At 54.0% G+C, this 14,748-nt stretch overlaps 2 protein-coding genes and 1 non-coding gene across 3 annotated transcripts; 1 reads left to right on the top strand and 2 right to left on the bottom strand.

Moving 5' to 3' along the window:
- Positions 1–107: 107 nt before the first annotated feature.
- TGME49_292170 (histone lysine methyltransferase, SET, putative) lies at positions 108–7,251 on the bottom strand. The gene is made up of 3 exons (XM_002368518.2): positions 3,339–7,251; positions 2,854–3,035; positions 108–2,478 (listed from the first exon to the last, which is right to left on the bottom strand). Exons 1-3 carry the CDS (start codon positions 6,060–6,062, stop codon positions 585–587), a joined length of 4,800 nt encoding a protein of 1,599 aa, XP_002368559.1. The 5' UTR covers positions 6,063–7,251; the 3' UTR covers positions 108–584.
- A 278-nt stretch (positions 7,252–7,529) lies between these two features.
- On the top strand, positions 7,530–7,602 carry TGME49_292180. Its single transcript has one exon. It is a non-coding gene; the product is annotated as a tRNA-Thr (tRNA).
- A 590-nt stretch (positions 7,603–8,192) lies between these two features.
- TGME49_292190 (hypothetical protein) lies at positions 8,193–14,622 on the bottom strand. Its single transcript, XM_018782161.1, has 7 exons — positions 13,919–14,622; positions 13,241–13,330; positions 11,949–12,036; positions 10,960–11,430; positions 10,395–10,634; positions 9,732–9,801; positions 8,193–9,100 (listed from the first exon to the last, which is right to left on the bottom strand). The coding sequence occupies exons 1-7, from the start codon at positions 14,397–14,399 to the stop codon at positions 9,014–9,016; spliced, it is 1,527 nt and encodes a 508-aa protein (XP_018636485.1). The 5' UTR covers positions 14,400–14,622; the 3' UTR covers positions 8,193–9,013.
- Between the last annotated feature and the right edge of the window lie 126 nt (positions 14,623–14,748).

The following is a 14,748-nucleotide window of genomic DNA, read 5'->3' on the forward strand; positions in this document are numbered from 1 at the left end:
TAGCCGAACAGCTGCGTTTGTTAAACCCAAGGCTATAGATGTCTCAACTTGAACTCTTTGAAAAGGACAAGAAAGGCTTCGTGGCTCATTTGCGATAACTTCAGTTCGCTCACATAAGGGATTTGCTTGTCTCTCCTGCGTTGTCGAAACTCGCACATCACTGCTTTGGCCAGCCGATGTTTGTTCCCACGTCGGTCACATGTCCACAATGGCACATTTCACTTTTCTCTAGCCACTACGTCTTGAGCTGTGTTTCGCACCTCTGGACGCATCACCGGATCAGACAAAGTGGATGCTTTCCGTTTGTAGCAAACGCGGAATTCTGGGCAAGGAAACAGACACCAAGCTAACTGCGTTCAGCAGCTCAAGAAATGTCCTTTCGGTGTGCGGTCGTACGGAGGTCAGCCTCAACGTCTCTCTCAAAAGCAAGATACTGCATCTCCACACCCGAACGCAACTGGTTGTGAACCTACGATACACGGCCTTGCACTGCACATGCACTGAGGAAGAACAAAGGAAGAAACCAAAACTGTCGAAAACCGGGCCATGAAATGCGAGTGCCCCTTTGCCCGCTTTGATCCTTGCTACTTCTTTGGAGGTGGTAAACCTTTCTTCCCAAGCAAAGGCGGACCTTTCTTCTTTCCTAAAGGTGGAGCTTTCTTTTCTCCCGAAGGTGGAGGCGGTGGAGCTTTCTTTTCTCCCGAAGGTGGAGGCGGTGGCGCTTTCTTTTCTCCCGAAGGTGGAGGCGGTGGAGCTTTCTTCTCTCCCGAAGGTGGAGGCGGTGGAGCTTTCTTTTCTCCCGAAGGTGGAGGCGGTGGAGCTTTCTTTTCTCCCGAAGGTGGAGGCAGTGGAGCTTTCTTTTCTCCCGAAGGTGGAGGCGGTGGCGCTTTCTTTTCTCCCGAAGGTGGAGGCGGTGGAGCTTTCTTTTCTTGCGCTCCAGCGGGCTCAGCCTTTGCCTCAGGAGGAGCAGGCGGCGCTGTCTGCCCGGTCAGGGGAGCCTTTCTGGGATCTGCGCTTTTTGCCGCTTCTGCTGCTTGCTCGTGGCCACGCGACTGCGGCGTCGCCGGCGAAAGGCCTTGCGTTTTTCCTTTGAGCATTTCCTCCGCCTTCAACCAAGGCGCATCTCTGTGCAGCTGTCTCAGGCGTCTCTCTTGAAGGTCGGTGCGTCGAGGCGTCATGTCTTCGGGCCTCCGCGCGTCCTCCACTGTCGCACCGCCTGCACGCAGGAGTTCGATGAGTCGGTAGGCGAGCTGGCCGGCGACCTTCCAGCCCGTCTCGATTTCCTGCCGCTCTTGGTGGCTGAGGGCCGCCAAGCGGAGCTCGGACTGTTCCACGACCTCGTTTCTCGTCTGGAAGAACCGCTCCCAAAGGTGTGAGAGCAGCTCCGCAGGAGTGTACCCCTTCTTCGTCTTCCGGACAAAGAGCTGGTGGTCACAGTGTCGCAGCAGAATCTCTCCTATGTGGTTCGCCTCTGTCAGGCGCCGCAAGATCTCCTGTGGAAAGATAAACAAATCCGGAGCGAGCTGAGAGACGACGGGAATCCGGTCCTCGACAGTGTCTGTGACGTAAAGGTACCCGGGCCCCCTGTTGTAGATGTTCGCGGCGAGACTCGCGTGGTTGAGTCCCATGACCACATGCGCTGCAAGGTCTTGCCGCGGATCCAATGGCTCGTATTGTACCTCGACAGTGCGACAAACCCCGGCGGCGAGCGCGTGCAAGACCGTCATTTTCTCTCGGTCGCCCACGACGTTCGCGTCCGCTCCCTTGTCCAGGAGCAACTTGACCATGTCCCGCTGTACGGCGTACGCCGCAAGCATCAGCGGCGTCTCGCCTCTCTCGGTTTTCACGTTTATATCCACGCCAAACGCCCCCAATGAATCGCTCTTCTCGGGCGTCGCAGCCCCGTCTCCGGCGTCTGCGTCCTGATGTCGCGTGGCGCGCGGAATGAGAAACACCATCACCGTCTGCACATCGCCACTCGCGCAGGCCAAGTGCAGGGGTACGGCGCCTTCGCCGTTACTTTTGCTCACATTCCATCCACTGCGAATCAGCTGGCGACACAGCTCGGTCTTCCCCCTGGCCGCCGCAAAGTGCAGCGGCCCGTTCAAACCTAGAATTCGATGCGTGCAAGCCAGCATGAGCTGATCCTTCGTCTTGGCTTCCTTCGCTCGCGCATCTCGCCGTGAACACTCCTGCATGAACAACCGGAGAATCTCAGCCTGGTCTCTGTCTGCACGATCTGCCACTTCGGATCGAAAGTAGAGCTCGCCTGGCTCGGCGTCGCTGCTCAGGCCTACCCCTGCGCCGTCCAGACGATCCGCGGCCTTCTGCTCGCTGGACCGACCATCCACGACCGAGCCGTTGGCGCCGCCGCCCACCGACCGACCGCCTTGAGGCAGAGGCATCGCTGCCATCGCGACCAGCGGCGTCACACCCAGCTCGTTTCCGCGGAGAAAATCAAACCCTGCGTCAAGGAGTCTGGACAGCCACACACACGCGGGAGAACAAGAGACGTCCTTTGCGACATGTCAGCTGACGACAGAAAACGCTAGAGCCCTGAGAAACACAGACACAGCTCCACCCCGCAGCGACACGGGCGACCACGCGTCGGCAGACAATCCCTGCACAATGGCGACGATGCACATGTTGTCTATCGAGCAAAGCCACGGATGGATCAAACGTTGGTCTCTCTCCCTGTCTCTTCATAACTCTCCACCCACAGTATCTGGAAGAATACAAATGAATACGCATACATCCACATATATATACATATCTATACATATCTATACATATATATTTATACATATATATGTAGACCGTAACCTGTTGAAGAGGGCCTGTCTGCTGACTTACTTTCGGACGAGAGTCAAGCGCGATTGAGATGCTGCAATCGCCATCACGGAGAGACCCGTCCCAAGGTGGTGGACGTTATTGAAGGCCGAGAGAATCTCGAGGGACATCAGACAGTGGAGACCGAGGCGCGCGATAGTGGTCGCCAGACGGAAAGGGTCCTTTTCAACAAGACGGCGGAGCGTCTGCGGGCGGCAAGAAACAAACACACATGTGGGTTTCTCATGTCAGTTGTGTTTCTAGTTCCAGAGGTTTAGCTGCCTGCCTTCGTTTTCGTGCCGCCATCTCCTCCGTCTGCGTTTCTCGCTCGTTTTGTACTTTCATCCCCCCTGTTTCCCCTTGCATCGCCTTCTGGCCCTCTTTCCCCATCGGGTCTCCTGACTCGTCTTCTCTGTCTTCACCTCTCCTCCACCCACACGCACAGCTTCCTAGCATCCCCCTCTCCTCCCCTCTGCGGCTGCAAGGGACCCCTCCGCCCGCTCTCTCACCCTGTCGCTCTCTGTGTGTCTGCCCAGGACATGTCGGAAGTAGCTGAAGATGACGCCGACTGTCGGAAGTTTGTAGGAGACGACGGCAGGGGGCGTTGCAACGTTGAGCGCGGCTGCGTACATCCGCAGTTGCTGGAGCGTGGTGAGGGCGAGGACGCTCCTAGGTCCGCAGCAGACCGCTGCATTCCAGTAGGCGGAGTACATGGGCTCGAGGACGAAGCCACCGGGGAGGCCGACTCCGCGTCTGGAAAGCTTGTCGGCCATGGAGGCCGCGAAGCTGATTTGCGCGAGCTGGGTGAACAGGTGGATTTTTTCACGGTGGCAGATCGGCAGGACTGCTTCGGCGGCGATCACGGCGCGGCGGATGTACAGGAGAGCCTGGGGAACATCTTGTCCGGGGTCCCGAAAGAGCAGGCCTGCCGCGATCACGTGGGCGTTGTAGAGCAGAAAGTTGTTGGGGTGGAGGCGCGAGTTGAAGCGGCGAATGATGTCCACGTAAATCTTCCGGGCCGGGAGGCTCTTGCCCTTCACGAAGCGGCGGTCGGCCTTCTTGGTGAGTTGCGTGACTTCCCGTTCAATTGCGTCGCACTGGACAGAAAGCAGCTCCGACGCGTTGCCGCACGACGTGCACTGCCAGCGTTCCTCGGCCTCGTCCGCGGCGGTCTCCGAGGCTCTGCGCGGGTCCTCGAATCGAGAGGCGAGAGGCGAGGTGGAGCGGCGCCGGCGCCCGGCCTTGGGCTTCTCGACCGCGCAGGCCAGCAGGGCGATCTTCCGTGCGACTTCCGCTCCGCCGACGCCGTAGGCGACAAGGCGCTTCTGGAGTGCAGGGGAATAGAACGGCGCGCAGTAGCCGCGGAGGCACACACCACATCGGATGCCGCGGAGCATGCGGCCGCCCTCGGAGGGGTCGGAGCAGCGCACACACCCACATCCAAAGACCCGCGGCGGAGCCTCGATGTCCTTGCGCGCGGCTGAGGGCGTGAAGAGGTCTTCGACCATCGACACACAGAGCCGGCCGCCGACGGGGATGTGGCAGAGCGCGCGAACGGCGACAAAGCCGTCTTCATCCAGGTTGTACGTACAGGTCGGGACGCAGCTGTGCGGTAGATTTGCGAGGCGTCGCGAGAAGACGAGGCCGACGCTTGCATCTGGGTCCCGGCGCTGGACCGCGGCTGAAGGCGACGTGCTTCGTACGAACGGCGAGTACTGGCTGACGAGGAGCATGAGGCGAATCAGTTCGCGATGTTGGAGATAGCAATAGAATCCTGGCGGGAAGTCCTTTTCGAGGCGCCGCGCGAGCGTCGTCAGCTTCCTGCGCAACTCGGGCTGGCCGATCTCAACGCTCTCCTCAAAGGACTGCAGTTCGCCGAGCACGTTGTACAGCATGTCCTTCTCAGGTCGGACGATCTCGCGCTCCAGCCCCGCCCGCAGGAGCAGGCGACAAAAGTGCAGGACGCCGGTGATGCTGAGCTCCGCCTCGCGCGCAGCAGCCATGATCATCGGCAGCAATCCGCACTCGCGCGAATGCACCCGGACGTTGCGCATCAGGCACTCCCAGGAGCAGAAGACGAAGGGACATGTGTGGGGTGAGACAGGACAGGAGAACCCACGGTTGGAGACTGGCCGCTCGCGGAGACAGTGGAAGCATGTCGTGAAGACTTGGCCGCCCTCGAGCGTCAGCGGGGTACACACGTAAGGCAATTCTCGGAAGATCAGCTGGCCAGGCTCGAGTGGAACCTCCGCGATGCACACCGTTTGCTTGTCCTGCTTCACGACGAGGAACGGCGGCCGCTGCAGCGCGCCGCGTCGGCCGATCTCCGTGGCGAGAGCCTTGGGACTCGAGAGCTGCGGAAGGCTCTCGCACGTTGTCCAGACCGACGCGCCCGGATGCGAGAAGTACAAGTCTCCCTCCGCGTACGGCCGCGGGGTGGTGTGACAAGAGGCGAAGCGCGAAGAGTCAAAGAGAGCGGCCTTGTACAGGTGGGGAATGCATGAGACCTCGGCGAGGAGTCGCTCTTCGGCGTCTCGCAGAGACCGGATAAGCATGCGGTTTTCAGGCACACAAAACAGCGCGGTCCAGTAAAACTCAATGGCCTGGGAGAACTTTTTCTGCTCGAGGTTGAGGTCCGCCGCCAGAATGTACAGCTCTGCGCGACTCGGAAACGCATCAAGGTAGTACTCAAGAAGAGACTCGGCGTCGCTAAATTGCTGCCTGCTCAAGAGCTTTGGAATCGTCGAACGCACCAAATCCAGTTCTCTCTCGTCTTGTTGCCTGTTACTTTCATCCACCGCCTCCATGCGCCTTACCAACTCGCTCCGCAACGCGCTCCCCTTTCGCCGCCGAGCCGAACCGGCTGCTAGAGGTGCATCCTCGCCGACCGCTCGCAGGACCCCATGGCGCCTTTCCGCCGTAAGGTCCTTCACTGGATCTGCCGCACGCGCTGCTGCGACGTCCTCCCCCGGCGCGACGCTTCGGGGACGCCCCTTGCCTGCGTCGAGCTGCACTCCTCCTCTCCCGTCTGAGGAAACAGTATTGTTCTCTCTGCGCTCTTCTCCGGTACCGTCTAGAGGACCACCGGGCAGGACCTGCTTTCCCCTATGAGAAGGCGCGCGCCTGCGCCGGAGCAGTTCGTCCCTCGTCGCCGCGTCTGCAGAGGCCAGCGAGAAAGTTGCGTCGTCGACATGCGAGGCCTTGAAGGCCCCCACGAGCATTTTCTCGAACATCTTGCAGCTCGGGAAGCGTGAGAACAATCAAGACGATCAGTGGGGAAGGCGCCGAACGACGAGTGGGGGAGCAGAGAAGAGGGCAAGTCGACACAGAAAAAGAGAGGGGAAATGGGGATGCAGAGCGCGCAGGCGACGCAGGATCTGCGCATCTCTGTACTCGGTTGTCGAGGGAGGCGCTCCAGATGAAAAGTGGAAGGCGCACAAGAGAAACGGGAAGAGAAGTCACATGGTGGAGACTCGCAGGACAGACGGGGGTGGGTGAACTGCGTTTGAGGTCGCTCCTACATTTTGGACAGCAGAGACGTCGTCTTACGCAGCTCACAAAGGAGTCCGGATGGAGTCGCCCTCTTTGATAAGGCGGGGACGACAGAAGAAAAGGCCATGAAAAAACAAGACAAGCTTCCTTCCGTCCCAAAACTGCCTTCGAGAAGCGTCAGGAGGATAGAGGCGCCGAAACCGAGCCGCTCTCGGAAATTGTCAAAACGCGATAATGGGGTCACGACCCGCCGCCTAGAGGCAGAAAGTTGAAAGCAGCCCAGAGAAACGACTTGGCGACTCGAAAAACTAAGTCTCGGCAGCTCACGAAGGAAAGAGGCAAGAAACAAGACTAAGAAACAAGACAGTGTAGGCGCTCGAGCATCGAAGAGAATGCCGGACAAGAAGCCCGACTCACTGGACACGGCGGGTAACCGAGGCGATGTGTGAACAGGTTCGAGCTAGAAGGAAAGGTGAAGAGTAAGTTGAACTGGAGAAGCAAATGCGTGTATCGAGGACATACAGACTCACGAAGAAGACATAACCGATAAGAACTCGAGACTCGGAAGAACGACGCGGACCGTCAAGCCGAGGTCAGCTGCGAAAAGGGATTGTGTCCTTGAAGACAGCCCCGCTTTACAGACTTATTTTCTCCCTAGACTCCCTTCCCCAGTATCTTGTTGGTTGTGAAGGAGAGAATTGCCTTGCGAGGAAGTTACAAAAGCGCGGAAATCGCTGAAGTTCGGCAATAGAGCGGTTGCGAGATATCGAGCAATGCGAGTGTGCAGACTGTTCCAAACGCGGGGAAAGAGTGTACGGAGGAGAACCAACCAGTCCCAGAGGGTAGGCGAACGCGCTGTCTTCTTGATCCTTTCTCTTGGAAACACCGAAAGAAATTCAGTTTTCATGCTTCAACAAAAGACAACAAGAAACGAATCCTTTTCTCCGTAATAAAATACTTCCACGCAAGGCTCCCAGATCGCCCCCCCTGTCCTGATTCCGATCCAGCCACTATCGCTGCTGCCGTCACTCATTCCAGCCGAGCGTGTGCTGGCGTCATCTCACTATCCAATGAAATTTCAGACTTTTGATTTTTCTGACACAACCACACCACTCTTTACCGTCCCTTCCATCTTGCTCTGAAAGGGAAACGCTTCCCTCCCAATTTGGAGCAACTTCAGATACCGGGGGGAAATGCGGTGTTCTCCAGCCTGCTTAGCTTAGTTGGTAGAGCATCCGCCTAGTAAGCGGAAGGTCGTCGGTTCGACTCCGGCAGTAGGCTCTTTCTTTCATCTGTTTTTCTCGCTGTATTTATCGACTTCCCAACACGAGAAGCTTCGTGGTGATCACCATGGTTCTCTGCTGTCGATTGTGTTTTCTATGGGTCTGGCGCTAGATTGGGAATGCTTGGAGGAGGTAGCATGGAAAAAGTGACCAAGTCAAGCGCCTGCCAACTACGGCCGACTTGTTCGCGGTGGATACCTCCAGGAAGCGCTACGCTCTGTACACTTTTTTGGCTCAAACGCCTACTCCTCGGCATCCCTGTCTGTCAGAGCCGCGCGGATTACGAAAAGAAAACGCCTCTCCCTTGAAGGATATCTCCGCATAAACGCTCATGCAGTCTCACGGGCTCGATCTCTTGCCTCGTTCACAAGACTACACTCACCTCCTAAGCGTACACAACTTAAACTCGGTCACTCCGTAGAGAGACAGCGACATGTAGGCTCGTCAAATGCATGTATCAATTCCGTCTTCTCGATGAAATCGGACTCTCTGCCAGCTATCTGGTGTACAGTGGCGCCCCAGTAAAACGTGCAGTGCTTTTCGTTGGCTGTGTTCCAATGGGTCAAATGACAAGGCACAGGAAGACGGGTGAGACGTGAGAGACTCGACCTAATGCCTCTCGCAATTGTCTTTCGAGGGGCCAGAAGGTTCACTTTCGGAGCTTCCTGAACCGCCATGAAATCATGACGCCTTTCTGTCGTTCTCCAACATCTACGAAGGCCTAGCACAATAGAACTCGGATTCGGTAAACAGAGACTTTTAAGAAGCAGGCCAGTAGTCGAACTCGTAGAAAGTACTCGGGTGGTCTGTCGTCGGTTGACAGTCAGTTTGAAGCTGCGCCGCCCGTTCTATGATTTCGCGTTTCAAGGACTCCCGAGAGTGCCGGTTTGGGGAGCCCCGAACTCTCACTTTTTCCGACAGCCAATGCGGAAAAGTGAATCAACCGAATGCCAGATTCTTAAGTTCACGAATGCCCTCCCTCCACCGAACCTGTGCAACCACAGTTTGAAACGTCTACCGTAAATTTACGGACGCCTGCATAGCAGCCAAAAAAACTGCATGTAGCGAGATACGAGCGAGCGTGCATGCACAGACTGCTTATGCCTGCATGACTGTCGACAGCCGTATAAACCGGCCGGTAAAGACATACACAGACTATATAGATATATAGATATATATGTTTACTTATAGAGTTTTTATATGGACACATATATACATACAGTCAACGGAAAAAGAGAAACGAGCTTGAACTGTGTGTACATCCAGCTTGTTCGCCGTTGCCTAGTCTCTGAAGAAGCTTCCTCATTTCGATGAGACACATGAGAAGCATTCTGGTCTTAGAACCTCTGTAAAGACTCCTCATCTTGAATTCAGAGAGGTCCTGATGTTCTCTTGACAACGAAAAAGGACTACGACGTCGTAGGGCCGCCCCCTTCGCCAGACGCCGGTCCTGATCCCTTCTTTCTGCGCGAGCGCGTCTTCTTTGCTTTCGTTGGCTGAAAAAACAAAGCCGCAGCAGCAGGGGTCTGCCGAGTGAAAGAGGCATGTCTCAAAGTCGACGAAGCCTGTACCCAAAAAGAGGCGTCGTGAAGAAGTTCTGCTATACAGAGAGACCGAGATCAAATATTGCGGAAGATTGAACTCCGCAGACGTGCACTGTGTTGTGGCGTCTCACACCACTCCTGTGACGAAGTCGAGAATCTCCATGAACTCAAAAAAACTCGCACATCCAATGCACATACACACAGGCTGTCTCTAACCATAAAGACCTGCATGCTCATTTACCTCGGTACATCCGCGCCGCCCTCTCCTCCCTCTCCTCTCTCTCTCTCGAACTTGTACACATTCCCCTACCTATCTGTGACTCCATACAAGTGTCTACAAATAAACATGCCTGTGCATACGTATGCATTTGCTGTACGCATATACACGCAGCTACGAAACGTCGAATGTACTGTTGCTCTTCCTCTCCAGTGTCTTTCACGAAGCTCCGTATCTCTGCATAAGCCCCACTGATGACATGTGGACGCCTACGCATGCACGCACACACTGGCTTTTCATTGTTTTTCGCAGACTCTAGGTGGAAAGGCAGGCGCCTCTTCTCAGCATGTCGACATCTTGACTTACCGGCGCATTAACGACTGTTTTTTGCGACTTTTTGCAGGAGAGAGGATTGACGCCTTTCCGCGCCTTCTTCCTACGTTTCACACACATCGTGACAACCAGTCCACGCCACAATGAAACAGAGACTCATGGACACAAGAAGCGAAGACAAGACCCTGCGAAGCAGCAGTCCAGAAAGCGCCCGTTCTTCGGTGCCCTCTGCGCCGAACAGGCAGCTGGTTTTGCGTTCTGTCTTTGCGTCTACCATGCGCCTGTCTCGCTCGACCTGTCGCCATCGGCATCTCGCGGTGTGCCCCTTCCTCGCGTCTCTCTCTTTCTCGCTCCGCTCGTGAAACTCTGTACATGTGCGAGAATTCTTCTGGGACTATTGACAAGTGCATCCACGCAGTTCGACGCGGAAACCGACATGCGCCTGTGCGCAGCGTCTGACAGAAACCAGCTACGTCTCGAAGGCACTTTCGCCAGTGCTTCGCAGCGCTTCACAGTGCTTCGAAAAGTCCTGATATCACCCCAAACGCGAGAGGCAGGCTGCGAAAACGGACGTCTCTCGTCTGTTTTCCCCATCCATCCATCGGCCCCCCGCCTTCAGGTCCTCCAGCAACTGCTGTTCTTGCTCCCGCAGTCCTTTCGGCTTCAGTCGCTGAAACTGAAGAGTTCTTTCCTCACTTTTTCTTCTCGGCGCCTCGGAGAGCCGAGGAGGGAGACGAGGCAGTGCCGCCGGGAGCCCCAGCGTTCTGCGCCTTGACTCTTCTTCGAGTCTCATGGAACAGCCGTCGTTCTTCTTTGCCCATTCGCAGCTTCTTCTTTTCCTCGAGTTCGTGCTTCGCGCGGGTCTTCGACGTCGGCGGCTCCAGCTGAAGAATGCCGCCTTTGTACAGAAAGATGAGCGGAACGCCCGGCACTGCTCTGAAACACAGAGACAAAACACCAGTGCTCCACTATCCACCCTGTCGAAGAGCCAGAGGATCCCCCAACAGGAAGACGAACGACGCCCCAAACTAGCACTCGAAGGCAAATCACGCAACAGGTCTTCGGCTGCTTCTCCCTCTCGATCTTCTGCTTCCGCTGCTCCTCCTTTTTCTCCTCCTCCTTTTTCTCCTCCTCCTTTTTCTCCTCCTCCTTTTTCTCCCCCTTCCGGTTCGTCTCTCTTCCCCTTCAGGCCTTGCCTTCGTCTGGAACCATCCGCGTCAACATTTGGGTGCTGTCTCCCTGTTCGCCGTTCTGCACTTGCCTCAACTTCTCTCTCAGGCGTCGGTCTTGCGTGGCGACGCATAGCTTTGGAGAATTTCTCTGGCCGATTACGCGACAGATGCATCGAAACGCATCCGCGCAGAACACAGTCCCGCTCGGCGTCGCCTCGCTCTCTTCTTTCCAGTCTCTCGCTCCCTTCTCTCCGGAAGAACGAGAAACGCCTCTGTTCTCGGAAGAAAAGGTTGTGCCTAGCAGCTCTTCTTCCTGGCGAGCTCGGAACGCCGCCAACGCAGGGTGAAGAGAAAACTTCTCTCGCTGCGGATTCGCGGTCTCGCCTTCACTGCCTCTCTGTTCCTCGAATCTCTCAGCTTCTCCTTCTTCTCCCTCTTCTCCCTCTTCTCGCTCGCCTCCGTCCTCGCCTCCGCCCTCGCCTTCTCCTCCATTCTCTTCGTTCTCGGGCATCGAGACCAAATGCCGCCGAGCGTCATCCAGGTCATGCTTACAGTGGAACCTGAGGCGAAGAGCACCACCGAACAACGCGGCAACGCGCCTCTTTCTGCTTCCTTCCTCCGCGTCCGAAGACGCTCTTCGCGACGCCTTGAAGCGCCTTCAGTCCCCTCGCCAACTTCTCCACAGCGACAAGCATTGCATGTACACACACAGAGGCATTCCTAAATGCATGCGGACATGCGCCACAAGTGAAGCCAGAGACACACAGGGGGAAACAGTAAACATCTACGGGTTAACTGTACAGACACCCACATATAACTATATATATATATATAAATATAAATATATATAAATATATATAAATATATGTGAATGAAGATATATATATATATATGTATGTATTTGCATGTATAGACTGGTCCGATGCCAGATGGACGCAAGCACACCGAAACATGTCAACTCACATGAATAGATATGATATATACATAGATATATATATATATATAGATATATAGATATATATATAGATATATATAGATATATAGATACATGTGAGCCTTGAGAGTTGTCGAATCTCACCGACGAAGCCGTTTGCATGCAGCAATGGCACCGATGCTTTTCTCTCGTGGAAGCTGGCGAAGCTCGCTGACGATACACGGAGTCACCACTGAAAAAGGAAGAGAGACGTCGGTGAAACAGAACTGGAAATGTTCCGGTGAACGCACGGAGTGAAAAAAGGACTGCACTCCATGCCTCGACTCTCACCAGCGAATTCACGGTATTACAGATGACGCATTTCGATGCCTTTAGCTCCGGCCATACCCGCAAACAGTCACACATATACAAAGGATATGCGTATACATGTACACACATAAATATACATATATATATATATATTTACACTCTTGTATATATATATATATATATACATATAAACATATATATACACACACGCATACATATATATAAATATATATATATATATATATAAATATATATATATATATATAAATATATATATAATAAATATATATATATATATATAATAAATATATATAAATATATATATATATATGAATGCAATCTGCATGTTGACGTGCAGACGGTCGCTTCTTTGCGTATTTGTATGTCGGCATGCAGCTCTTTAAAGACGTATTCTCGGGGACCTGCACAACTGTGAATATTGACAAAGCGTTGTTGCGCCAGTGAGCCGAGAGAAGAAATGAATTTAGCGCGGGCGAGCATATGGCTACACGGCCCCACAAGTACCAGTGTACGCACCTGCACAGCCTCTCTATCTCAGTCACCGTTCCTCTACATCTTTTTTGTACGTACATCTGTCCGTTTCGATCAAGGAGCCGATTTCGACTTCTCAAGATCCATCTACACGCATACTTTATACCTCTCTGCGGACATACATATATATACATATATAAATATATATATATATGTATATGTATATGTATACACAAGTATGTGTATATATCACTATGCTCTCTCTCTGTGACTCAGGCTGCTGTACATCAGTGTGTAGATACACCCGTGAAATGTTATGTCTGTTTCTCAGCGTGTATTTATGTATCTCTGTACCTGTGTCTACGTACGTCTCTTTACGTCGCTTTGTTTCGATCTCTCTCTATCTAGGTCTACGACTCTACGTATCTGCATATCTGTATCCCTGCATTTATCTGCGTCTCGCAACTGGTTTTCGTTCACAGCCTGCGTCCGAAGCTCCGAACCTCCACCGCTGTCTGTTGTTTTCTGAGTAATACGCGTTCTCCCTTTCTCGACGAACGTTGACGAGTACGCAGCCAGCTGTTCTGTGCTGCCGCGCGCGTAAGGATCTCGCGGCTTTGAGGCGTTCGTCTCACGGATTGAGCATTGACCGCCGAGAAGAAGAGGAAGCTGGTCGGCGAGAGAGAGGCGATGCTTCAGTGCCGCAGTCAAGAAGGTGCCGTCGACTGCAGAGAGACAGCAGACAGACAGCAGAGAGAACGCGCGAGGAAGCAGATGCAGCGGCTTCCGGAGAGACCGAGGAGCGCCGGCGAACAGGGAGTTGCGCTCGGCATGGCCGGAAACGAAACGCAAAACTTGAGGCGGGGCGGCGAGACGAGAACAGACGACGAACGCGGAGGGTGAACGGTACGGCGAGAGAGCGAAAGGAAAGAAAGGAGAAGAACAGACGGCAACGGCGCAACGGCGCCGACGAGAGGCGAAGGCTGAAGAAATTCTCATCGTGCATGCAGGGACGAACGAGAGGAGGAAGACCAGCAGAGAGGGTCACGGAGAATGCCACTGAAAAAAAAGGAGAAACAGGAGGAGAGAACAGAAGAGAACGGAAGAGAACAGAAGAGAACAGAAGCGAAGGTAAGAGAGAGACAGAAAAAGGAGACACCTAGAGGGAGAAAGCGAGAAGAGCAGCGGCGACGAAGGAGAATGAAAACGAGGGAGAACATCGAACAGAGAAGAGAGAGAAAACCAGAATGAGAGAAAGGGAGAGAACGAGAAAGAGACATATAGAGTCGAGACAGGAGAGAGGAATATGTTACCGAGAACTTTGAATGGCTCTTTGATGCCGAAGCCGACGGAGTAGAAACGCATGACGCGCTTGAATTGTTTCCGGCGACTGATCCTCATTATTAACAGACAGAAGAAGGCAGGAGAGATGGAGAAAATGGAGAAAGCGTGAAGGAAGACCCGACACAGTGAAGTAAAAATGGTGGAAAAAATGGAGAAAAAATGGGAGGAAAGACCCGACACAGTGAAGTAAAAATGGTGGAGAAAATGGAAAAAATGGGAGGAAAGACCCGACACAGTGAAGTAAAAATGGTGGAGAAAATGGAAAAAATGGGAGGAAAGCGGAATAAACTTGATGAAAAAGAGAGGAACGGGCGAAGAGCAGTAGATAGAAAAAAGAAAAACCGCGAGAGATGAAACGGGGAGAAGAAAGAGAGGGGACGCGAAGGGTGGCGACCAAGAGAAGCACAGAAAAAAGAAAGAAGCGACAGCAGGCGACAGGGAAGGTTTCATAGAAGCGTTCGAAGAAAAGGAACTGCGGAGGAGAAAATAAGAGACATAGACCGCCTAAAAGGAAAGAAGATGAGTCTGCGAACTGCGACGGAGCAGAACGCAACAACGGGAGAGACGGAACAAGGTCACCGGCAGAAAGATGCAGAGAACGCGACGCCTCCCGAAGGCGCGAGAGGAAAGAAGAGACAATTCACTGAACTGGAACGTTTTTCTTCCGCGAAAAGGGAGCGAAAGAGAAGAAAATCAACTCAATTCATGTCGCCGCGTGCATGCGCTTCAGGCGCAGTTTCTGTTTTGCATGCAACCTGGCAAGCGCGAAAAATGCCCGCGGGCGCACTCAGCTTTCGTT

Source organism: Toxoplasma gondii, chromosome IX (genome assembly GCF_000006565.2).
Source record: "Toxoplasma gondii ME49 chromosome IX, whole genome shotgun sequence".
Lineage (NCBI taxonomy): Eukaryota > Apicomplexa > Conoidasida > Eucoccidiorida > Sarcocystidae > Toxoplasma > Toxoplasma gondii.

Bases quoted from the DNA above. Each gene is read 5' to 3' on its own strand.
- TGME49_292170 (XM_002368518.2), bottom strand. From the start codon at position 6,062: ATGTTCGAGAAAATGCTCGTGGGGGCCTTCAAGGCCTCGCATGTCGAC. The intron at 3,036-3,338 runs GTGAGAGAGCGG...TGCCGCCCGCAG, and splicing joins GACACACAGAGAGCGACAGG to ACGCTCCGCCGTCTTGTTGA. The intron at 2,479-2,853 runs GTAAGTCAGCAG...GTGGCTGTCCAG, and splicing joins CGCTTGACTCTCGTCCGAAA to ACTCCTTGACGCAGGGTTTG.
- TGME49_292190 (XM_018782161.1), bottom strand. From the start codon at position 14,399: ATGAAACCTTCCCTGTCGCCTGCTGTCGCTTCTTTCTTTTTTCTGTGC. The intron at 12,037-13,240 runs GTGAGACGAACG...TTCCTTTTTCAG, and splicing joins CGGCGGTCAATGCTCAATCC to TGGTGACTCCGTGTATCGTC. The intron at 10,635-10,959 runs GCAAGTGCAGAA...TCTGTGTTTCAG, and splicing joins CGCCTGAGAGAGAAGTTGAG to AGCAGTGCCGGGCGTTCCGC.